Below are 19,269 nucleotides of genomic sequence, written 5' to 3'. Positions count from 1 at the left end.
GAGATACCACCTTACACCAGTCAGAATGGCTAAAATTAACAAGTCAGGAAACAACAGATGTTGGCGAGGATGCGGAGAAAGGGGAACACTCCTACACTGTTGGTGGGAATACGAGCTGGTGCAGCCACTCTGGAAAACAGTATGGATGTTCCTCAAAAAGTTGAAAATAGAGCTCACCCTACGACCAGCAATTACACTACTGGATATTTACCACAACGATACAAACGTAGTGATCTGAAGGGGTATGTGCACCCCAATTTTTATAGCAGCAGTGTCCACAATAGCCAAACTGTGGAAAGAGCCTAGATGTCCATCAACAGATGAATGGATAAAGAAGATGTGACACACACACACACACACACACACACACACACACACACACACACACACACTGGAATATTATGCAGCCATCAAAAAATGAAATCTTGCCATTTGCAATGACGTGGATGGAACCAGAGGGTATTATGCTAAGCAAAATAAGTCAATCAGAGAAAGACAAGTATCATATGATCTCACTGATATGAGGAATTCTTAATCTCAGGAAACAAGTTGAGGGTTGCTGGAGTGGTGGGGGGTGGGAGGGATGGGGTGGCTGGGTGATGGACACTGGAGAGGGTATGGCTATGGTGAGCACTGTGAATTGTATAAGACTGTTGAATCACAGACCTGTACCTCTGAAACAAATAACACATTATATGTTAAAAAAAATAGTAGGAAGGGAAAAATGAAGGGGGGGAATCAGAGGGGAGAAAAACCATGAGAGACTATGGCTTCTGAAAAACAAACTGAGGGTTCTAGAGGGGAGGAGGATGGGGGGATGTGTTAGCCTGGTGATGGGTATTAAGGAGGGCATGTATTGAATGGAGAAAAAAATTCCCAAGAATATATTTCATAAATATAAAATTATCTGGACAAACTGATAATTAGTAATCTGTTTTCTCACTGGAGAGGGTAAAATCTGTAAATGTCCAATATGATTTTTACACAAATCTGTAAATGTCCAATATGATTTTTATATAACATGACTTCTATTTGCTTCTCTAAATTGGGACAACCCAATCTGATACTTACTTCATTTTGGCCTCAGATCACACACCAGAAGAGAGACACAATGAAAGAGAGTTTTTCCTTTGTTTGTTTTTGACTAAAGAAAGGCTTAACGTGTTTTGGAAACACAGAATACTAGTCTTGCATGTTCTAACTAAAAATGAAAAAAATCCCAGTCCGTAATGGCAGACTCAACTTTTTGAAGACCTCCCTCTCAGGTATGTTAGATGTAATCTCACCAAAATTATGAGATATTGATTAAAAATTAGTCTTGTTAGTAAATCAGCTTGTTGAGCACCTGGGTGGTTCAGTCAGTTAAGTGTCTGCCTTCGGCTCAGGTCATGACCTCAGGGTCCCAGGATAGAGTCCTGCATCGGGCTCCCAGCTCACTGGGGAGTGTGCTTCTCCCTCTCCCTCTACCCCTCCCCCCACTCATGTTCTCTCTTTCTTTCTCAAATAAATAAAAATCTTAGAAAATAAAATAAAATGAGATATAAAATAAAATAAAATAATAAAATAAATCAGCTTGTTCCCTCAAACTTCCTTGCTCTCAGAAATAGGAATCTTTCACTAGAAGAAATATGAATAACAGGTGTTACTTGCCCAGGCTCTTGATTTGTTTATTCATGTGAACAATTTTTCTTGGTATTCTGCCAAGTTTGCAAATATTAGCTTACAGTCAATTGGGAGTAGCTGATTTATCCTTCAGCACTTGGCTGACTTCTGGCTGCCCCTTCATGGTCAATTTTGGTCTCAGAGTTAAACTGAGTGGCATATAATAAAATCTCTTTTTTTATTAACTTCTCTTGGTAAATTATCTCGTATCACAATGTATGGACTCATCCTCTAGCTGCTCTCTTCTTTCTCAAAAGATCCATTTCAGTTAGAAATTGTCAATTTTATTTTCTGAGTATAAAGGTCACTATTGTCTAGAAACACCAACCAAGAAAAATTGTTATAACTGTTCTTTATAAATTCAATTGCATTCAAAAAGAATTTTTCTTTTTCCTCCTTATTTCTTCTTTCCTTCCTGTTTTCTTTCTCCCTTTCTCTATCCTTCCCTCCTCCATCCCCTAATCTGCCTCTCACCCAGCAAATACTCTGTGTGAGCGCCTACCTCATTTCCAGACACAGTGTTAAGTGTCAGAGATACATGGTGAATGCTGATGAATAGAGCTCACTTAGTCCTTACCATCTTCCACTTACTCAGGTTTGGGGAAAATGGTTGAAAGTAGCCAATATCCAGCTTCAGCACTATGTCACAAAGCAGATGCTCAAAAATACTTGTTAAATTTAATTGCTAGATCGAATCTCTCTGAGCTTTCTCGTTTCTATTAAGGACTCCTAGATAAAATAGCGACTATTTTGCCAATAATATACCTGACTATGATTGGCCGAGGACTTGGATTTCTGCTATATTTATTTGATGTTTTTCACTTAAAAATAACAGTTATATATATAGGCCCATGGTGGTATTTGACTACTTCTGTCATATTTCACAGAACTGATCACCACACTAGAAGTCAGTCTCCACTTTGTTTCTACCCTGCTTGCTGTTTCCTCCTTAGTGAAATGGAGAACATGTCCAGCATGCAGAACTTACAGAGTCACTATGATACCATAGTTTTATGTTAAAATTCTTTAAATAGCAAAGCACTATATAATGCAAGATTTATTTTTTATGACAAGTGATTTAAAAAAGGCTTCAAAATGCTTTACTCTATTAAGTAACTAAAGTATTAATAAAGACTTTATTCTCTCTGTATTTCCATTTTTAACAGCTTTGTGATACATAATTTGCATCTAAATTTCCTATTTCTAAAATCTAAATGTTAACATCAGTAATAATAGTAAAAATACAACCTGTCCAGATGATCCTGGGGAAAAAACTGGGTGATCCAATTTAGTTTTCTTCAATCTCCTCTCAGGTTTTAGGCTGCCAAAAAAGATGAGAACCACTTAAGCATTTGAAATTTTCTGGTGAGCTTTCATTCCCAATGCTAGAGAAGGAGGCAGAGAAATTTGTGGGTCTTGGCTTTCTAGCGTCTGTGATGCAGTGGAGTATCACAAATACTTACACATACTTGCTGATGCATTTAGCCACAGAGTCATGCTCACTCATACAGAGATGTGAAAAGCCTCTGCTGTTATTTTTCATTCTTGGCTCATAATCAAATTTGCCAACAGCAATCAATGGGTTGGGGAGAGGGAGGGAGAGGAAATGAAGCGGAAATGAGGGAGAAGGGGTTTGGAGCAAAATATAAGAGAGCTTGGAAGGGGGGGTTCTTTTATTTACTCTCTGATGAATAATACAGTGAAATTGACCTTCAAAGGAATAAACTTCCCCGGGGGAATGAGAGGAGAGAAGAAAAGGAGGGGGGAGAAAAGCAATAGGAGGGCAGTGAGGACGCTGGAGCAGGAGACCTAGCTCAGTTTACTGAGAGCTGTCAAAGAAGGCTTTGTAGTGCCTGGTTGTGTCCTAACAAGGCAATTGGAAAACACCTCCTACTTAAGATCTTCACTTTGAACTCTGAAGCAGCCCTGAAAATCAAAAACAGATGACAGCTAAGGAAAGAGCGTAGACATCACTCACCTTTGAATTATTATTTTAAAAATCTCACTTCTCTCTGCACCCAGTCACATGCATAACAGGATAGTATGGAATTTCCATGTAAAGTTAACCATTGACACCATTAGAATTTAGATAAGAGAATATGAAAAATAAAAGTCTAAAGATGTGTGGAGCCCAAGAATCCTTCACCTTTCTTCTTTTCAGGCCTCTGCACCTGCTCTGTCTTCAGCTGAGGAAATTCTCCCTTGCTCCCACCTCTCTAACCTCATCAGTACCTCCAACCCAGTTAGTTTCAGACCTGATTCCTTCTCATTTGTTTCTTGATTTTCATGAGATGGCACTTCCTTTAAAACGCCTGCCATGACTCTTGCAGAACTGAGCATCCCTCTGAGTGACCTTCAAACCCTACACTCTACTCATTAACACTTACCACTGTGCTGTAATTAAAATTTACTTGTGCAGCTTCCTAACAGGACATAACTTAGAGAAAGGGGTTTTACTTAGTAATTAGCATGTTGCATGGCATGGAGCCGGCCAAGCACTGAATGCATACTAACTGAATGAAAGTGGCTGATGTGTTTGAGACAAAAGTTAAAAAAAAAACATAATTGTTATTTACAGAAGTCACTAATATCCAGCCCCACCAAAAGTAAAAACGAACAGTTGCATGGTTTTTGAGAAATGAGACTTTTCATGATACAAAAATCAAGGTACAGCAGGAGTAATAGAGGCTCGAATATAGATTTTATGTTATTTGGTTTTCTGTAGTTGGTCATTTTATTTATTTATTATTTTTTTAGTTAAATAAAATGTGTGTTAGAAGCACTTGATCATTCAAAAAAAATTAATCATTAAATATAGACATTTAATATAGTTGATCATTTTTAACCCTGTTGCATAGCTTAACTTTTTACTATTTTTTTTAAATAATAAGGATCTGTGAGACTTCCTTTATTGTTTACCAAAAATAATCTTTTATCCAAAAAGTCAGGATATAAATACCAGCTAACCTTAGCAGGTTTAACCTTCAAACCATCTCTCTTATCTTTCACTTGTAAACAATTCAAAATCATGTGATGTTGGTAACCTCAAAAGGCCAAAACACATTCAGCCTTAGAAAATCTTATGAATGATGAAGATTCGCTTGCTGATCAAAATAAAACAATAGGCAAAATGGCCATCTTATGTAACCTTCATCTTTCTCCATGAGCAATGAGTACAGAAGTTACAAAGTGATTGGGTCCGTGGTCTGAGCTTTCCTCCTTTGTACCCTCATTCTAGGAAAAAATGAAAACCCAGATAAGGACCTATTTTTTTAAATGTTTATCTTGACTCATAGAATTTGGGCAGAATTGCTATCATACCATTGTCATTCTCCAAAACACTGAAAACAAATGCGAGATGGGCTTATCTGAGTGACGAAATGTTCCTAAGGCAACAGTTGCTCCTTATGTGAGACTGCTGAGCTTTCCCTTTTTCTTCTGTATCACATACTTATTTCTTTTGGGTCAAGTTTGAGGGTCTGTTTTGTAAATGACAAGATTTCAATATTAATTGTGAAAAAATAGGTGACTGTTTTTTTAACTATTATTGTTAGTAGACTTTATTTTTTAGAACAGTTTCGGGTTTACAAAGAAATTGAGCAGATAGTACAGAGAGGTCTGATACAGCTCTACTCCCCTGCACAATTTCCCCTATTTATTAATATCTTGCATTAGTGTGGCATCTTTATTAGACTTGATGAACCAATATTTGATACATTAATATTAAATAAAGTCCATAGTTTACATTAAGATTTCCTTTTTGTATAGTAAAGTTCTATGGGCGTTGACAAATGCATAATGTCTTCGGCCCACCATTACAGCATCATTTGGAATAGTTTCATCCCCTTAAAAACTCTTGGGCTCCACCTATCAATCCTGCCTCCCCTCCCCTGAACTTCTGACAACCACGGATCTTTTTACTGCCTCCGTAATTTTGCCTTTTCCAGAATGTTACAGAGTTGGAATCAAACAGTTATGTAGGCTTTTCAGACTGGCTTCTTTGTTTTTTGTTTTTTGTTTTTAAAGATTTTGTTTATTTATTTGACAGAGAGAGACACAGCGAGAGAGGGAACACAAGCAGGGGGAGTGGGAGAGGGAGAAGCAGGCTTCCCATGGAGCAGAGAGCCCGATGTGGGGCTCGATCCCAGGACTCCGGGATCATGACCTGAGCCGAAGGCAGACGCTTAACGACTGAGCCACCCAGGCGCCCCCAGACTGGCTTCTTTGAGCAATATACATTCAGGGTTCTTCCATGTCTTTTGGTGACTTGATAGCTAATTTCTTTTTATTGCTCAATATCATCCAATTGTCTGAATATACCACAGTTTGCTTATCCCCTCACCTACTGAAGGACATCTTGGCTGCTTCCAATTTTTGCAATTATGATCAAAGCTGCTATAAACATTAATGTGCAGGATTTTGTGTAGACAGAAGTTTTTACCTCACTCGGGTAAATACTTGGGAGTTCGATTGCTGGATTATATGGTAAGACTACATTTAGCTTTGTAAGTAACTGCCGAAATGGCTGTACTGTTTTGTATTCCCACCAGCAGTGAATAAAAATTACCATTGATCCACATCATCACCAGCATTCAGTGTTCTCAGTTTGGGATATATGTGTTGTAGCGTCACAGATCTCAATTTTATCTAATGTCCTTGTTTTATCTTCTCTTTTGTCTTCCGTCTCCCCATTTATGAGACAGAAAGGCCAGAGGGGCTGTAGTTAAGTATTTCCCTTCTTCCGGGTTAGATAAATCTCTGATAAACATCTTTTTTCAGAAGTGAGTAAGACTTTGTGGTGGTGAACACTCTAGGTTTATTTTTAAATGGTTATTTCCTCCCCCCCCCCCCCCCCCCGGCCCACTTCTGCCTGAAGCTCAGGGGGATTTTTCTCCATTCATTCTTCACCATGATAAGCTGGCAAGACTCCCAGAAGTAAAATTCACAGAAAGCATGGAGCCGCTCTAGGACTGGGCCCCCTGGAGTTTTTAACTCTTAAACTCAACCACACTCAGCCTCCAGCATTTCACCAGTTACCATTTAATTGTTCCTACCAGTTTAAGGTTCCAGTGGCTTCTACTCTCATTGGCTTTCATTCTATGTATTCTGCCTCTCCAGTTTTGGGGGCTGCAGTTTGCCCTGTGACCCCCTTTCTCTGATAAGTCTAAGAACTGTTGATCTCCAGTTCCACTAACTTTTTAGTAGCATGTAATTGAGCATATGGGTACTTCGAAATGCCAGATAACTTAATGTCATGAATTTTAAAATAAATTACAAAACTCAGCATCTTTGTTTAATCTTAGTAAAAGAAAATCTTGAATTCATATTTTGTCAATGTCAAATTTATTAGTTTATCTTTTCATTGTCATTCCTATCAGATGTAGTTTTCTTATCCAATTGTTAGAGTTAGTTTTTTTTCTTTAAAGATTTTATTTATTTATTTATTTGAGAGAGAGACAGAGAAAGCATGAGTGGGGGGAGCAGCAGAGAAAGAGGGAGAAGCAGACTCCCCACTGGAGCCTGACACAGGACTGATGCCAGCCGATCCCACAACCCCGAGATCATGACCTGAGCCAAAGTCAGATGCTTAACCAACTGAGCCACCCAGGTGCCTCTAGAGTTAGTTTTAAAGCTAAAAACAGGAGTTTTGGCCTATAAATTACTTTGTTAATTCCAAATTAGACTTATCCAATTATTTTAACAACCTTGTACACTTAAAAAATAATAAACTGCATGTAAAATAGACTATAATTCATTCTTTTACTACCTGTGCCATCACATAATTAGTGTATTATTGCTATATTTTAAAAAATGGCACTCATCATTCGGTAAAGACTTTTGAAAATCCTCATATTATCACCTAATTTTTTGTGAATCTATTTATTTTGTGGAGATTTCTTTCTCTTGAATTCAAGCAAGTATCAGCAGGTGGGAAGATTGTGAAATCATATTTTTCTTTTATTGTTTTGATTCGTTTCCTCCTCAATGAGTCTAATTCGTGAAGACAATACCAATATGTAGGTTTGTTTTTTCACTTGAACCCTTCTCGAGCTCTCTACTCCAAGTCCTTGGCAAAATATAAAATATTTTGAGAAAATATTAATAGTATACTTATTTTGTAATAACTCAACCTTGTTACTGTACCATGTTAACCTACATCTAGTTACTGGGCTGTTTCCTTACTCATGCATCTGTGGCAGCAACAATGACTGGAAGAGGAAGAAATAGAAATATCCTTACTATGTGCCATGCAGTTTTACCTACTATGTGCTACGCAGTTTATGTAGAGTTACCTGTGATCATCACATTTATCACATGGAGGTATGTCCTAGAACTGTATTCTGAGACTTGGTCAGCAGGTGGATACTGGAGTGATGATACTGTGGTACTGGAATCCAGCTATAAGAAGAAGCTTCAGGGTAAAGAGAGAGAGAAGATGGGCTAATCATAAACCCTTTCAATAAGGTATATTCTTCATCTTTAAAATGATTTAGATTTGAGTTAGATATCTTGATAAAAATAAGTAATAATAATTAGACATCAGATAGGCAGAAGGTGCTAGGACGGTGGAATGGAGAGAGCATGGTGTAATAGGTAATAGATATGTGGGTGTCAGGAGTCAGGAATTGGAGCATGGAAGAATCTATGGTATTCTAAGTGTCAGGCAGTACGTTGACAGCCTCCAGACAGGTTGGGAAAATGCTAAGCAGGTGGTAGACGTGTTGCAACAAGCCTGGAGATCAGGAGCAGGACTAATTCCCAGACTGAAAGAAAAAAAGCAAGACTAGGGGCGCCTGGGTGGCTCAGTCGTTAAGCGTCTACCTTTGGCTCAGGTCATGATCCCAGGGTCCTGGGATTGAGCCCCATGTCAGGCTCTCTGCTCAGTAGGAAGCCTGTTTCTCCCTCTCGCATTCCCCCTGCTTGTGTTCTCTCTTTCGCTGTGTCTCTCTCTGTCAAATAAATAAATAAAATCTTTAAAAAAAAAAAGAAAGAAAGAAAGTCTGATTCCTATCTGAGAGGAAATAAGGTACTCAGATGAAGATCCAAATACATGAAAAAAATATGTGAGAAATCTGGTATATAAAGCAGATTTGGGGTCATAAGAAAAAGTCCTTTACTTGATTTGTTAAACTGTTAAATAGCTAAATAATGATAATAATATCTAACGTTTCACAAGGACTTATTGCTTCTCAGAAACTGCTAAGTACTGTACATAGATTATCTCTTTTCATCCTCACAACAGACTTACAAACTAGTGCTATTATCCTCATTTTAGACAAAGAAATGAAGCCCAGTGAGGTTAGTTATGTTGCACAAATTTATAGCCACTAGGTGGCTGACTTGGGTTTTGAACCTAAATCAACTAATCCAAGAACTCATTCATAGACCCCTGTGCCAAAGGACTGTAGCAGCTAAATACCCTTAATCTCTTTGCACCACCCCTAGCTTTGTCCCTCCACTTCTCACTTCCTCCTCAGCCCTAGCAGGATTGGCCTCAGGGCATGGGAAGATGCCACAGCTCTGGAAACCAGAAAGACTTGGACTGGGATTTAGGTGTATCCTTATAGGACTTCTATCAGATTTCTGTTGTTCTCTGTGATGAAACATAAGAAATCCTTTTGAGGGGTGGGAGCAGATTACTTATCAGACTTCTCCCAGTTGCTTTGTCTAGTCCAGTAATTCTCAAACCTGGTGGCACCTGGTGACATTTAAAAATATTGAATTGCTGCGTCATGTCTCTTATCTTTTTCCAATTCCCTATAGTTCTATCTCTGATGAAATCACCTAGTTAGACTTGAGTCAGTTCTTAAAGGGGTAAGACATAGCACCAAAATCATTCTCACCTACTTAAGGGCTTTTGATTCCATGTGCAGAGACTTGGGTATAATTCCCATGTTTGAATTGCCCCCCCCACCCCTGACCCACCCACCCACCCTCTCAAGAATCTTTCTTAGTGACAACTAGACCAGGGGACTGGTACTCCAGGGGCAAGTCCTGAAGATCTGAAGCCACAGAAATAGCTTACACTCATGCCAGTGCCCAGCACCTGTGGGTTTCTGCTCTGATCTCCACTCTGTAGTCATCCCACTTTCTACTACTTCAGCCACTTCTTAGGAAAGGATTCCATCTTGAATCTCAACCCACTCTCTATCTCAATTTCTGGCAAATTTTATAGTTTATACTCTTGAAAGGTCAGAGACAGGGCAGAAGGAAGAAAAATGGTGGTGGATTTATAATTCGTTTATAAGAAAGTATTCCCCTCCCTACCTGTTATAGGTTGAATTGTGTCTCCCCAGAATAGATATTGAAGTTCTAACCCCTAGTACTTCAGGGTCATTACAGATGCAACTAGTCAAGATAATATCTTACCGTAGTGGGGGTGGGAGGGCTAATCCAATACGATAATGTCCTTATAAGAAGACAATGGTAAAGCTACAAGGAAAGGACTCTACGTGAAGACAGAGGTAAAGACTGGAGTTACAGTCTGCAAGCCAAGGAATACCAAGTCTTGATGGACACCACCAGAAGGAAGGAAGAAGCAAGGAAGGATTCTGCCCACAGTCTCAAAGGAAGCATAGCCTTGTTGACATCTCGATTTTGGACTTCGAGCCTCCAGAACTGGGAGAGAATAAATTTCTGTTGTTTTAAGTCTCTCGGTTTGTAGTACTTTGCTATGGCAGCCCAAGGAAACTAATGTACTGCCCTTGCTACTTGCAGGTAGAATATAGTTCTCTACTCCAATAATCTTAAAACTGACCTCTTGCTTTGTCCAGTTGAATATGAACAGACATGACAATAGGCTATGTCTGAACAAAAGCTTGGAATATCTTTGCGTGTTTTGGCTGTCACTCTTGCTCTAATCATTTACAATAAGAACATAATGTCCCAGACAATATTTCTTCCTTCATCTTCAGTACCCCAATGAGAAGACACGTGAAATTCAGCAGAGCCCAGCTATGCCATAATTGAGTGGCAGCCCTCAAGCAGCATGATCAAGAAATTAATTTTTCTCAGTGGAAGTCACTGATGTTTTGCAGTTGTCTGTTTTTTCCAAAAATGCCAGCTAAAAAAGGAGTCCTAAAAAATAAAGTTAAATTTTTCCAAATGAACCTATCTGATTAAATAAAGGTTTCAGCAACATAGGCCAAGATATGTGATATAGATTAAGAGAAGAACACTGCATTTTAGCAAAATATTACAGAAGACACTAAAGTAATCTAGGACTTTTATGCCTTTGCACAGATTTGAGAAAGAAAACGTACTTCTATAGTACATCAAAAGTTTCTTCTTTTATCTAAGAATTGTAAGGTATATATGTACTTAGAAGTAGGGAGCTATAAAAGACGGTGAAAGTTCAGGGCTGGTATTTGAGGATTGGGCGACAGCAATTAATCCAATATTTAGAGCATGGGAACGTGAGAATATCAAGGTCAGATTAATATTTCAAAAAAAAAAAAAAAGAAATTTACCCAGGCAGTGTCAGGGAGAATATTCTTTCTAGATTGTAATATTGTACTGTCAAAAAAGAAACCCCCAAACCAAAAACAGATCTGGACTTAGTAAGGAGGGACTTTATTTGAAAAAGTATTGCAAGCTGCTGGGGGGCCTTGGTGGGGTGGGGGGACTATTGCACTAGGGAGAACATTGAGTTCTATGAGACTAGCAAGCATTTTAAGAGTTAGGCAAGATAAATACTGTATGATCTTACATGTGGAATTGAAAAGTCAGACTCATAGAAGCAGAGAGGAGAATGGTGGTTATCAGGGGGCTGGAAGGTAGGGGACAATGGGGAGATATTGGTCAAGGGTACAAACTTCCAGTTTATAAAATGAATAAATTCTGGGGATCTAACATACACGATGGTGACTATAGTAAATAGCACTGTATTGTATATTTGAAATGTGCTAGAAGAGTGGACCTTCAGTGTTCTCACGACACACACAGAAAAGGGGGGATAACTATGTGAGGTGATACAAGTGTTCATTAGCGTGATTGTGGTAATCATGTCACAGTGTATACTTACATCAAATCATCACATTGCACGTCTTAAATATATACAATTTGTATTTGTCAGTTATGCTTCAGTAAAGCTGAGAATGGGGATGGGGGGAGTTAACACAAAAAGGGTTTTTCTTTCATACAAATAAGTAAACAAGGCTAGAAAGAACCATGTATGGAGAAGTGGGGTGTGAGGGTGGCATTGAGGGAATAGCTGGTAACAGAATGTTTATCCTGAAGCCAGCCTATCTATTCTCAGAATGGGCTGTTAAGGGAGGGGTTGTTAATTGATTCAAGCTGAGGGTAAGAGAAAGTTCAGCGGTCTGGGGGAAGCGGGGAATTTTTCTTTCTTTTTTTTTTTTTTACTTGCTATTGCCGATTTATTTCAAAGGATATTTTAAAGGATACAAATGAACAGCCAGATGAAGACATATATAGGGTGAGGTCTGGAAGGGTCTTGAGCACAGGAGCTTCTGTCCCCATGGATTTGAGGTGCGCCCCCCTCCCAGTACATGAATTTGTTTACAACCTGGAAACTCTATGAACCTTCGCTTTCGGGATTTTTATGGAGGCTTCATCACTTAGCTGTGATCAATTATTAACTCTGTTTCCAGCCCCACTCCCCCTTCTAGAGGATGGGGGGGGGGTGGAGCTGAAAGATCCAAGCTTCTAATCATGGCTTGGTCTTTCTGGTAACCAGCCCCCATCCAGGAGCCACCCAGGACCCACCCAGAGTCACCTCATTAGAAACAAAACATGCTCCAATCACCCGGGAAATTCCAATGGATTTAGGAGATGTGTATCAGATGCTTCTATCACTCAGGAAATAAAGGTTTTAAGAGCTCTATTCTAGGAACCAGGAGCAGAAACCAATATATATTATCTATTATTTCATACTGGAAGGAGGAATCTTAACCAAAGTTTAGTTAACAAGTATTTTGTTCCCATTGATCAGCTGGACACCAGTTCAGCTAATCACTTACATGGCAAAGAATAGGAAACTGGAATGTCTGTGTCTGGCCTTGTCTGCAAACAAGGGGCCATCCCTGAGTCTTATCTGAGTACTACGGGGAAGGGCGTTTCTTTGGAGTAAGCCCTTTTCTGGGACACAAAATGATGAGGGATTTCTTCAACCTCCCCTCTTTTCCAGGAATGTGGTGCTGGTAAAGTTCAATATCGTCAGCAGTGTCACAAAACTGTAAATACACTGAGATAAGGAATGAAATGTTCAAGAGGTCACAGTGCCCTCCCTAGTAACTGTACAACACAGAATAGTGAATAAGAACAGACCTGATAATGAGGCTGCCTGCCTTGCTTACTATGAACTGAGTGATGCAAGGTAATTACTTTAATTAGTATTTCTTAATATAAAAGATTACAACATTTACCTCCCCTACTAAGTGGAAAGGGGTAATTATTATTGATATTTCTGTAAACTGAAAAACATCGCACATGTTATTTTAATGTGTGTAGCATGAACATTGGCTGAACAAATGAGTGCAGAGATAGAAGAGGCCAAGTAGAGCCCCGTGTTCTCTCTTTGCTAGTTTGTTAGAACACATTGTTTCCTCTCCCTATGTTTGCCTCCACCTCTTGCTCAAGTAGAAAAGAAATTCAGTTTAACTTGCCAGAAAGAGTAACTTTGAATTCTCTGATGTCCAGTACTTATCAAGAGTCTGGTTATGATAAGCAGTATTTATGGAGAGTTGTTTGAAGGGAGCGGATTCTATCTGTTCCTCTGGATATTTAAAATGTTACCCTTGGATTAGGCCAGGCCATCAAAGAGCTATGTACTTAAACTGAATTATTTTAGACTGAATGCTTCATTAGCTACCTTAGGAAAAGTGTCAAGTGTGAGTTTGTGTCTCCCTGTGTAAAATCATAGAATCTTTCAATTACTCAAGTCTTCATTTGCATCCTTTTGTAGGCTTCATGGTTTTTTCACAAAGCCGTACATGATTCCAGCAGTATGGGTAGGCATGTTTCATCTTTGTTGTTCTTGTTATTATTGTTGCTATGTGAATAGCCGGTTTAATTCATTGTCTCTTCTAACAGGTGGTTCCATGATTATTTGCAAGTGTTTGCACTGATGCATTTCAAAGCCAGCCTTTCATCTTAGAAGGTAGAACATTCATGGTGGTTACTAGCAGTTGCCAGTGAGCACCCTTCTTGCCCTTCTATTTACTTCCTCACTATCATATTTGGCTAATAATCTTAGCTTAAACAAGTTGGCACCAAATGTCATAATCATTTTCCCCTCATTTATATTTTAATTTAAAAAGATATACATAGTCACTGTATTTAAAAAAAAAACATACAAACCAAAAACATTTTAATAGATGCAATGGAAAGTAAACATTCTTCACACTTCCCAGAAACAGTCCCTCATTAATTAATTTTTATTCAACTCTAGATTTTTCTGAGGCTTTAGGTTAAGATGTTTTTTTAAAAAAAAATTATTTGTGAAACTTGTTAAAGACTATAAGGCAGACACAGACGAATGCAGAGCAGTGGGTATAGGGATTACTGCAATGGGGGTTTGCAGTAGGTGAGAGAGCTCCCAATACAGCAAGGAAAGATGGGGATTTATAAGGTGCACATTATGGGGGAAGGGGTCAATGGATGGAAAATTCCTAAGAGGGTAGAATGCAATTCTTAGCTAAACTGACCAAACAGGATTCTTGCTGAAGGTAGCCAGAGAGATCAGATGTTACCCTGGGGGATAGTTGGCCATAAGGAATTTGTCAGATATTGAGGGTGATCAGATAGAAAGCATGGGGGTTTCTTACTAAACTGACTTGGCAGGATTCTTGTCTAAACTAGACTCCACAAGCACTGAGATGAAGCCCAAGACCATGCCTCATTGAGCAGAGGGCTCAAAGGAGCCTGAACAAAGTTTGGTCAGGGAGAGCGGCTTTGTCACTCGCAGTATAGGATCATGCTGCTCTCAAGTGGCACAGAGCATCTGCAGCTAGATTGACGAGGCAACATTGTTTCATTTTTGAATTTCAGGCTTAGGGCACAATAAAAACCAAAAATGAACAGAAAGTTTAAAGGTAGTCAATTTGATTAATTCTCTGTTGTTTTTTAAGCTCTGTTGAGAGCAAATGAATCTAAGGCTCATTTTTTGATGTAATTCAAATAATTACTTAAAAATTAATTCAAGAAACAATTTCTTAGCATCAACTAAATACCAGACATCATGTTGGTCACTGAACACACATAGTTTGATCAGTGGTAGATGTTACCTTCAAGAAGCTCACACTATAATAACACTATCAGAAAGTGTCATTTATTGTAATGGTAAAGTACAAAGGAAGTACAGAGAAGAGTAAATGTCTTCACTCTCCTCATCCTTGATCAGTTACCGATAAAAGATTTTCATCAACAATGTCTAGTTTTTGAACCAAATCTGCTAGAGCTTGGTAGAGGAAAAGAGGGTTTTAATTATTTTTCTCATTTTAGGTTATTCCTTATGTTGAAAAGGAGATATCAGGTTCAGAATGGAGTCACCTGTACTAAAAGCCACCTGAGCAAACCAAGACTTAACTACCTAAGCTAATTGCACTTTCAATCCCCCCACCCACCCAGCCAGGAATGTAACTTGAACCAGTCAACCTGGAATTACCTTGTTAGCACTAGTAAGGTTACCCACTCCATAGGCCCTCCATTCTCCTTAGGAAGGCAACCTTGCCTGAAACAGTGCATTCTTTGCAACTAATTTCCTTTTTCCGCCCCTTTTCCACCTTTGAAAGTCTCTCCTTTTCTACAGCTCAGTTTTCTACAGCTCATTGCTAGATGGGATGCTGCTAGATTCATGAATTGTTGAATAAAACCAATTTCATCATCAAATTTAATCAATTAATAAATCTTTGCTTTTTAACACTCAGAAAAGTTTTTTTTTATTCACTGTGTTCCTGCAACCTTTTCCATTAACCTCAAAAGTGCGTTTATCCACAAGAAACTACTTCTTCCATAATCCTTATAGTGGAACTGGTATTCTGTGCTGAATTTCAGATTAACCGGAAGAGATTCTGAAGTGTAGTTTCCCTAGTCACTCCTATTAGTGGGAAAAATCCTTTTTCAAAAAAGGATAGACCTAGAACCCTAACACACCACCTTCCCCCAGTTTCCCCACCTAAAACCCTTTTCCCCCACGGGTATGAATACTGCCCACAATCACCTGCCAGTTTGTCACACTCCCCTAGACTATGCCTTAATTTATGAACACTCATCCAGGGGGCAAACCCGGCACAGGGTTCAGTTCCCTTAATCCTGTGGTTATTCCTCTATTCCTCCCACCTCCCAGGCTGTTAAAACAAGAGTTAATGTGGACTGATTGGTAAGGAAAGCCTTCATAAAAGAGAGTCTTTGAGCGGGGCTTTAAAGGGCAACTCAGATCTCTTAAAAGGGCAAAGAGGAAAATGAGAAATAGCATTCTAATGAGGGAGAAGAGCAGACACAAGACATCTAATGACTTAGTACTTAAAAGTAATGATGTGTATCTATTGAAATAAATTTTCTCCAAGATATTCTTGAGTGACAAAACCTGGGGGAAAAACAATTCATAGAGTGTATTCTCCTTAAGGTAAAATAAACAAAATACTAAGTATTTCTTAATATATGTATCTGTGTCTTAGTGTATGTATACATACAAACAAAGGTTTGCAAATTGATCTTCAAGGACCTCCAAAAAAAGATGTGAAATTGGGTGGGATTGAATAGTGACTTTGCTTTATCTAATTGTTTGAATTTATATTTTGTGATAGAATAGAATTATGTGTGTGGGTGTGTATGTATTAGTGTATTCCTTGGGAAATTCAGAACAACTTGTAGAGAAGAAGAAACATACTCAGTAGAAGAAAAGAGCATTGATAAAAAGATGACTGGATGGGGCGCCTGGGTGGCTCAGATGGTTAAGCGTCTGCCTTCGGCTTAGGTCATGATCCCCGGGTCCTGGGATCGAGTCCCGCATCGGGCTCCCTGCTCCTTGGGAGCCTGCTTCTCCCTCTGCCTCTCTCTCTCGCTCTGTCTCTCATGAATAAATAAATAAAAAGTTTAAAAAAATATTATTATAAAAAAGATGACTGGATGGCAGGATGGTAGAGAAAATATTTTTATATTTTTGTGTGGTTAAGGCTTTCTGAACAAATAAATCTAGGACGTAGGTTAACAAACAAGGCTTGGAAATTGAAAAATGGCTAAATAGAGAATGAGAACTGAGATTCACTCTCCTTTGGACTTGGGTGTTTACATTTCAAAGGGGAGTAAAGTCTGGAATCAGGAAACTTTCCTGGGTTTGCAAAACTGCGGGACTTGGCCTATTTCCCCCTAGAAATCCTTTACATTCCAAAGGGTAAGTACGTTGAAACCCTCTTATTCATGTCCCAGTTATCGTTTGTTTAGATTGGGGAGATTAAGCTTCCTTCTGTCTCTCGGCACCAGAGAAGGATGACGCGTATATAAACTCCCAAATGTATCCTTTTTGGGGTTCCTCTCCTATAGTGCAAAAATTGCCTTTGCACTCGCAATCTGTCACTTTGCTTCAGGAGAAAGGCAGAGAGAGCAGGCACGGGGGACTGGTAAGATCGTCACTGTAATAGTACCTCTGACCCCTGCACCAAGAATTTCATGTTTACTTTCAGACAACACAAACAAGTATAGGGATCAAAAACTTACCACAGCACTAGTATTCATTCCATTGAAGAGTGAAACTTTTGTGGCAGTGTTGAAGGTGGCTGTCTCCCAGCTGGTTTTTTTAAATCTCATCATTTTCAGGACAGAGATTAAAAGACACTATTTTCACTTGATTTATTTCACATGTATCTATTGAGGGCTTAGTAGGCACCAAAAAAAACAGGCTTAAATCTAAAAATAAATCTTTGGGGATGAGGCAGACAATAGATAAACCAGCAAACATTTAGAAAGTAAAATAGTTTAAATTTTTAAACTAAGGCAGGATAGTAGGGTAAGAATTTATTTTAAATATGGTGGCCAGGAAGGTCCTTTCTGAGGACGTCCAATTTGAACAGAGATCCAAATAAATTGAGTGAGCCTTGCAGATATTTTGGGGAAGAGCATTTCCAGAGAAGAGGTCACAGCTAATGCAAATGTGCCACGTCAAGGAAATGGCCAGTATGTGTGGGGAACAGCAACCACTTACTATGGATGCAGGAGAAAAAGGGACAGAAGGGAAGACACAAGGTCAGGTCGGAGAGATGGGAAGCCAGATGCAGTTTTGTAGCCCAGGGCAACTTCTTCAGCTCCTCTGAGAGAACTCATCACAGGAATCTAAGTAAAGGACTTAGAGATCCAAATTCTATTTTAAAAGAGTTACCCTCGCCACTGTGTCGAAAACAAAGATGAGCTTGGAAGTGGGATGAGAGAAGAGCAGAAAGAATAGTTGGAGCTTTTGCAACTATCCAAGCCATGGTTCGTTTACTTAGACAAAAATTAAAGTGAGGGATTTGCTAAGAAGTGACCCTAGGGCTAATGGGATTTGGGAATGGTAAGTGGGTTGCCTAGAGCATCAGGCGGTAAGCAGCCTGTAACCATGGCCTTGGGTCATGCCGTGGCCACTGCAGTTCCCTGTCAGCAGCAGCCCCAGCTGACCCCCTCCCATGATGCCACTCCTGGCGTTTTCTGCATTGTGAGTTGCTCCCCAAAAGGCAGGACCTGACATCATATGGAGGGAAGGAAGCAGTTATGATTCTAATCTTTCCCTATAGCTCAATGCAATTTCTGGTGTCTGAACATTATAGAACATTAACTACTACAAAGCTGGGGGTTTCTGGTTGTGGGCACAGATATGTCACCGGATCCACTGAGATATGACACTTATCTTCTTGCCATGGTCAGGGTACCTAGCAATCCAAGTGGAAGGGGAACACCCCAAAATAGGAATGATTTGCTGTGTGGTGTTGCTGGAGCAATAACACAGACAGTGTTCTATGCATTTGATGTAAACGTGGGTGAAGGCAATTAGGAACTGTTTGGCAGAATCTGAAGTGTTTTACCATGAGAGAAACAAATGGACTATGACTGTGGAGATCATGGAATCCCAAAAAGATTATAACCTGGTTTATCTCTTAATTACATTCATGGCATTCCCTCGTAAGCTTGGCTTTTAATAACATATGAACTTATGAAGCAGTTTTTTTCACCATGACTAAAAACAATATCCTGCCTCCCACCCCTACACCCCGTTAATAAGTTAATAAACTGTCGGAGAGAGAGATAAGATGTTACTTTATAAGATGTTATTTAGATGAAACATTTAGTTGGATATTTACCAGGCTGTAGGAACCACTGCTATTTTTGTCCTTTTTTTCTTCGTTTTTTTCCTTATTATTCTTCCTTTCTTTGTTCCTCACCAATCAAACATATTTCCTAAACTTTTTTTGATTCCATAAGTTGCAGTTTAGGATAATGAAAAATCCTTAAGCTGATGCCAGATAACTAGGGGTTTTGTCTTTTTTTTTCTTGAGAAAAATGTTTAAAGTGCTATGTGGAAGTAGAATGTCAAAGTGTTGCCGTTAGCCAATAATGTTATTCCAAGATTTTCATTATAGTTACAATTTTTAAAACATTCTAATGTTGTATGTTATA

The 19,269-nt window shown here is 39.0% G+C and overlaps 1 protein-coding gene across 1 annotated transcript in view; it reads right to left on the bottom strand.

The window, feature by feature from the left end:
* The window catches only part of LOC114206702 (sulfotransferase 1 family member D1-like), a 79,977-nt gene extending 61,885 nt beyond the window's left edge, over positions 1-18,092 (bottom strand). Inside the window, 1 exon segment of the mRNA XM_088021341.1 lies at positions 17,999-18,092. Coding sequence (XP_087877467.1) covers positions 17,999-18,092 — 94 coding nt within the window.
* Positions 18,093-19,269: the final 1,177 nt, after the last annotated feature.

The sequence above is a fragment of the Eumetopias jubatus genome, unplaced genomic scaffold, assembly GCF_037043125.1.
Source record: "Eumetopias jubatus isolate StellerSeaLion01/CBP00866 unplaced genomic scaffold, mEumJub1_p1.0 scaffold_2, whole genome shotgun sequence".
Classification (NCBI taxonomy): domain Eukaryota; kingdom Metazoa; phylum Chordata; class Mammalia; order Carnivora; family Otariidae; genus Eumetopias; species Eumetopias jubatus.
The sequence above is the reverse complement of the archived record's forward strand: the minus strand, read 5'-3'. Positions and strand labels throughout refer to the sequence as shown.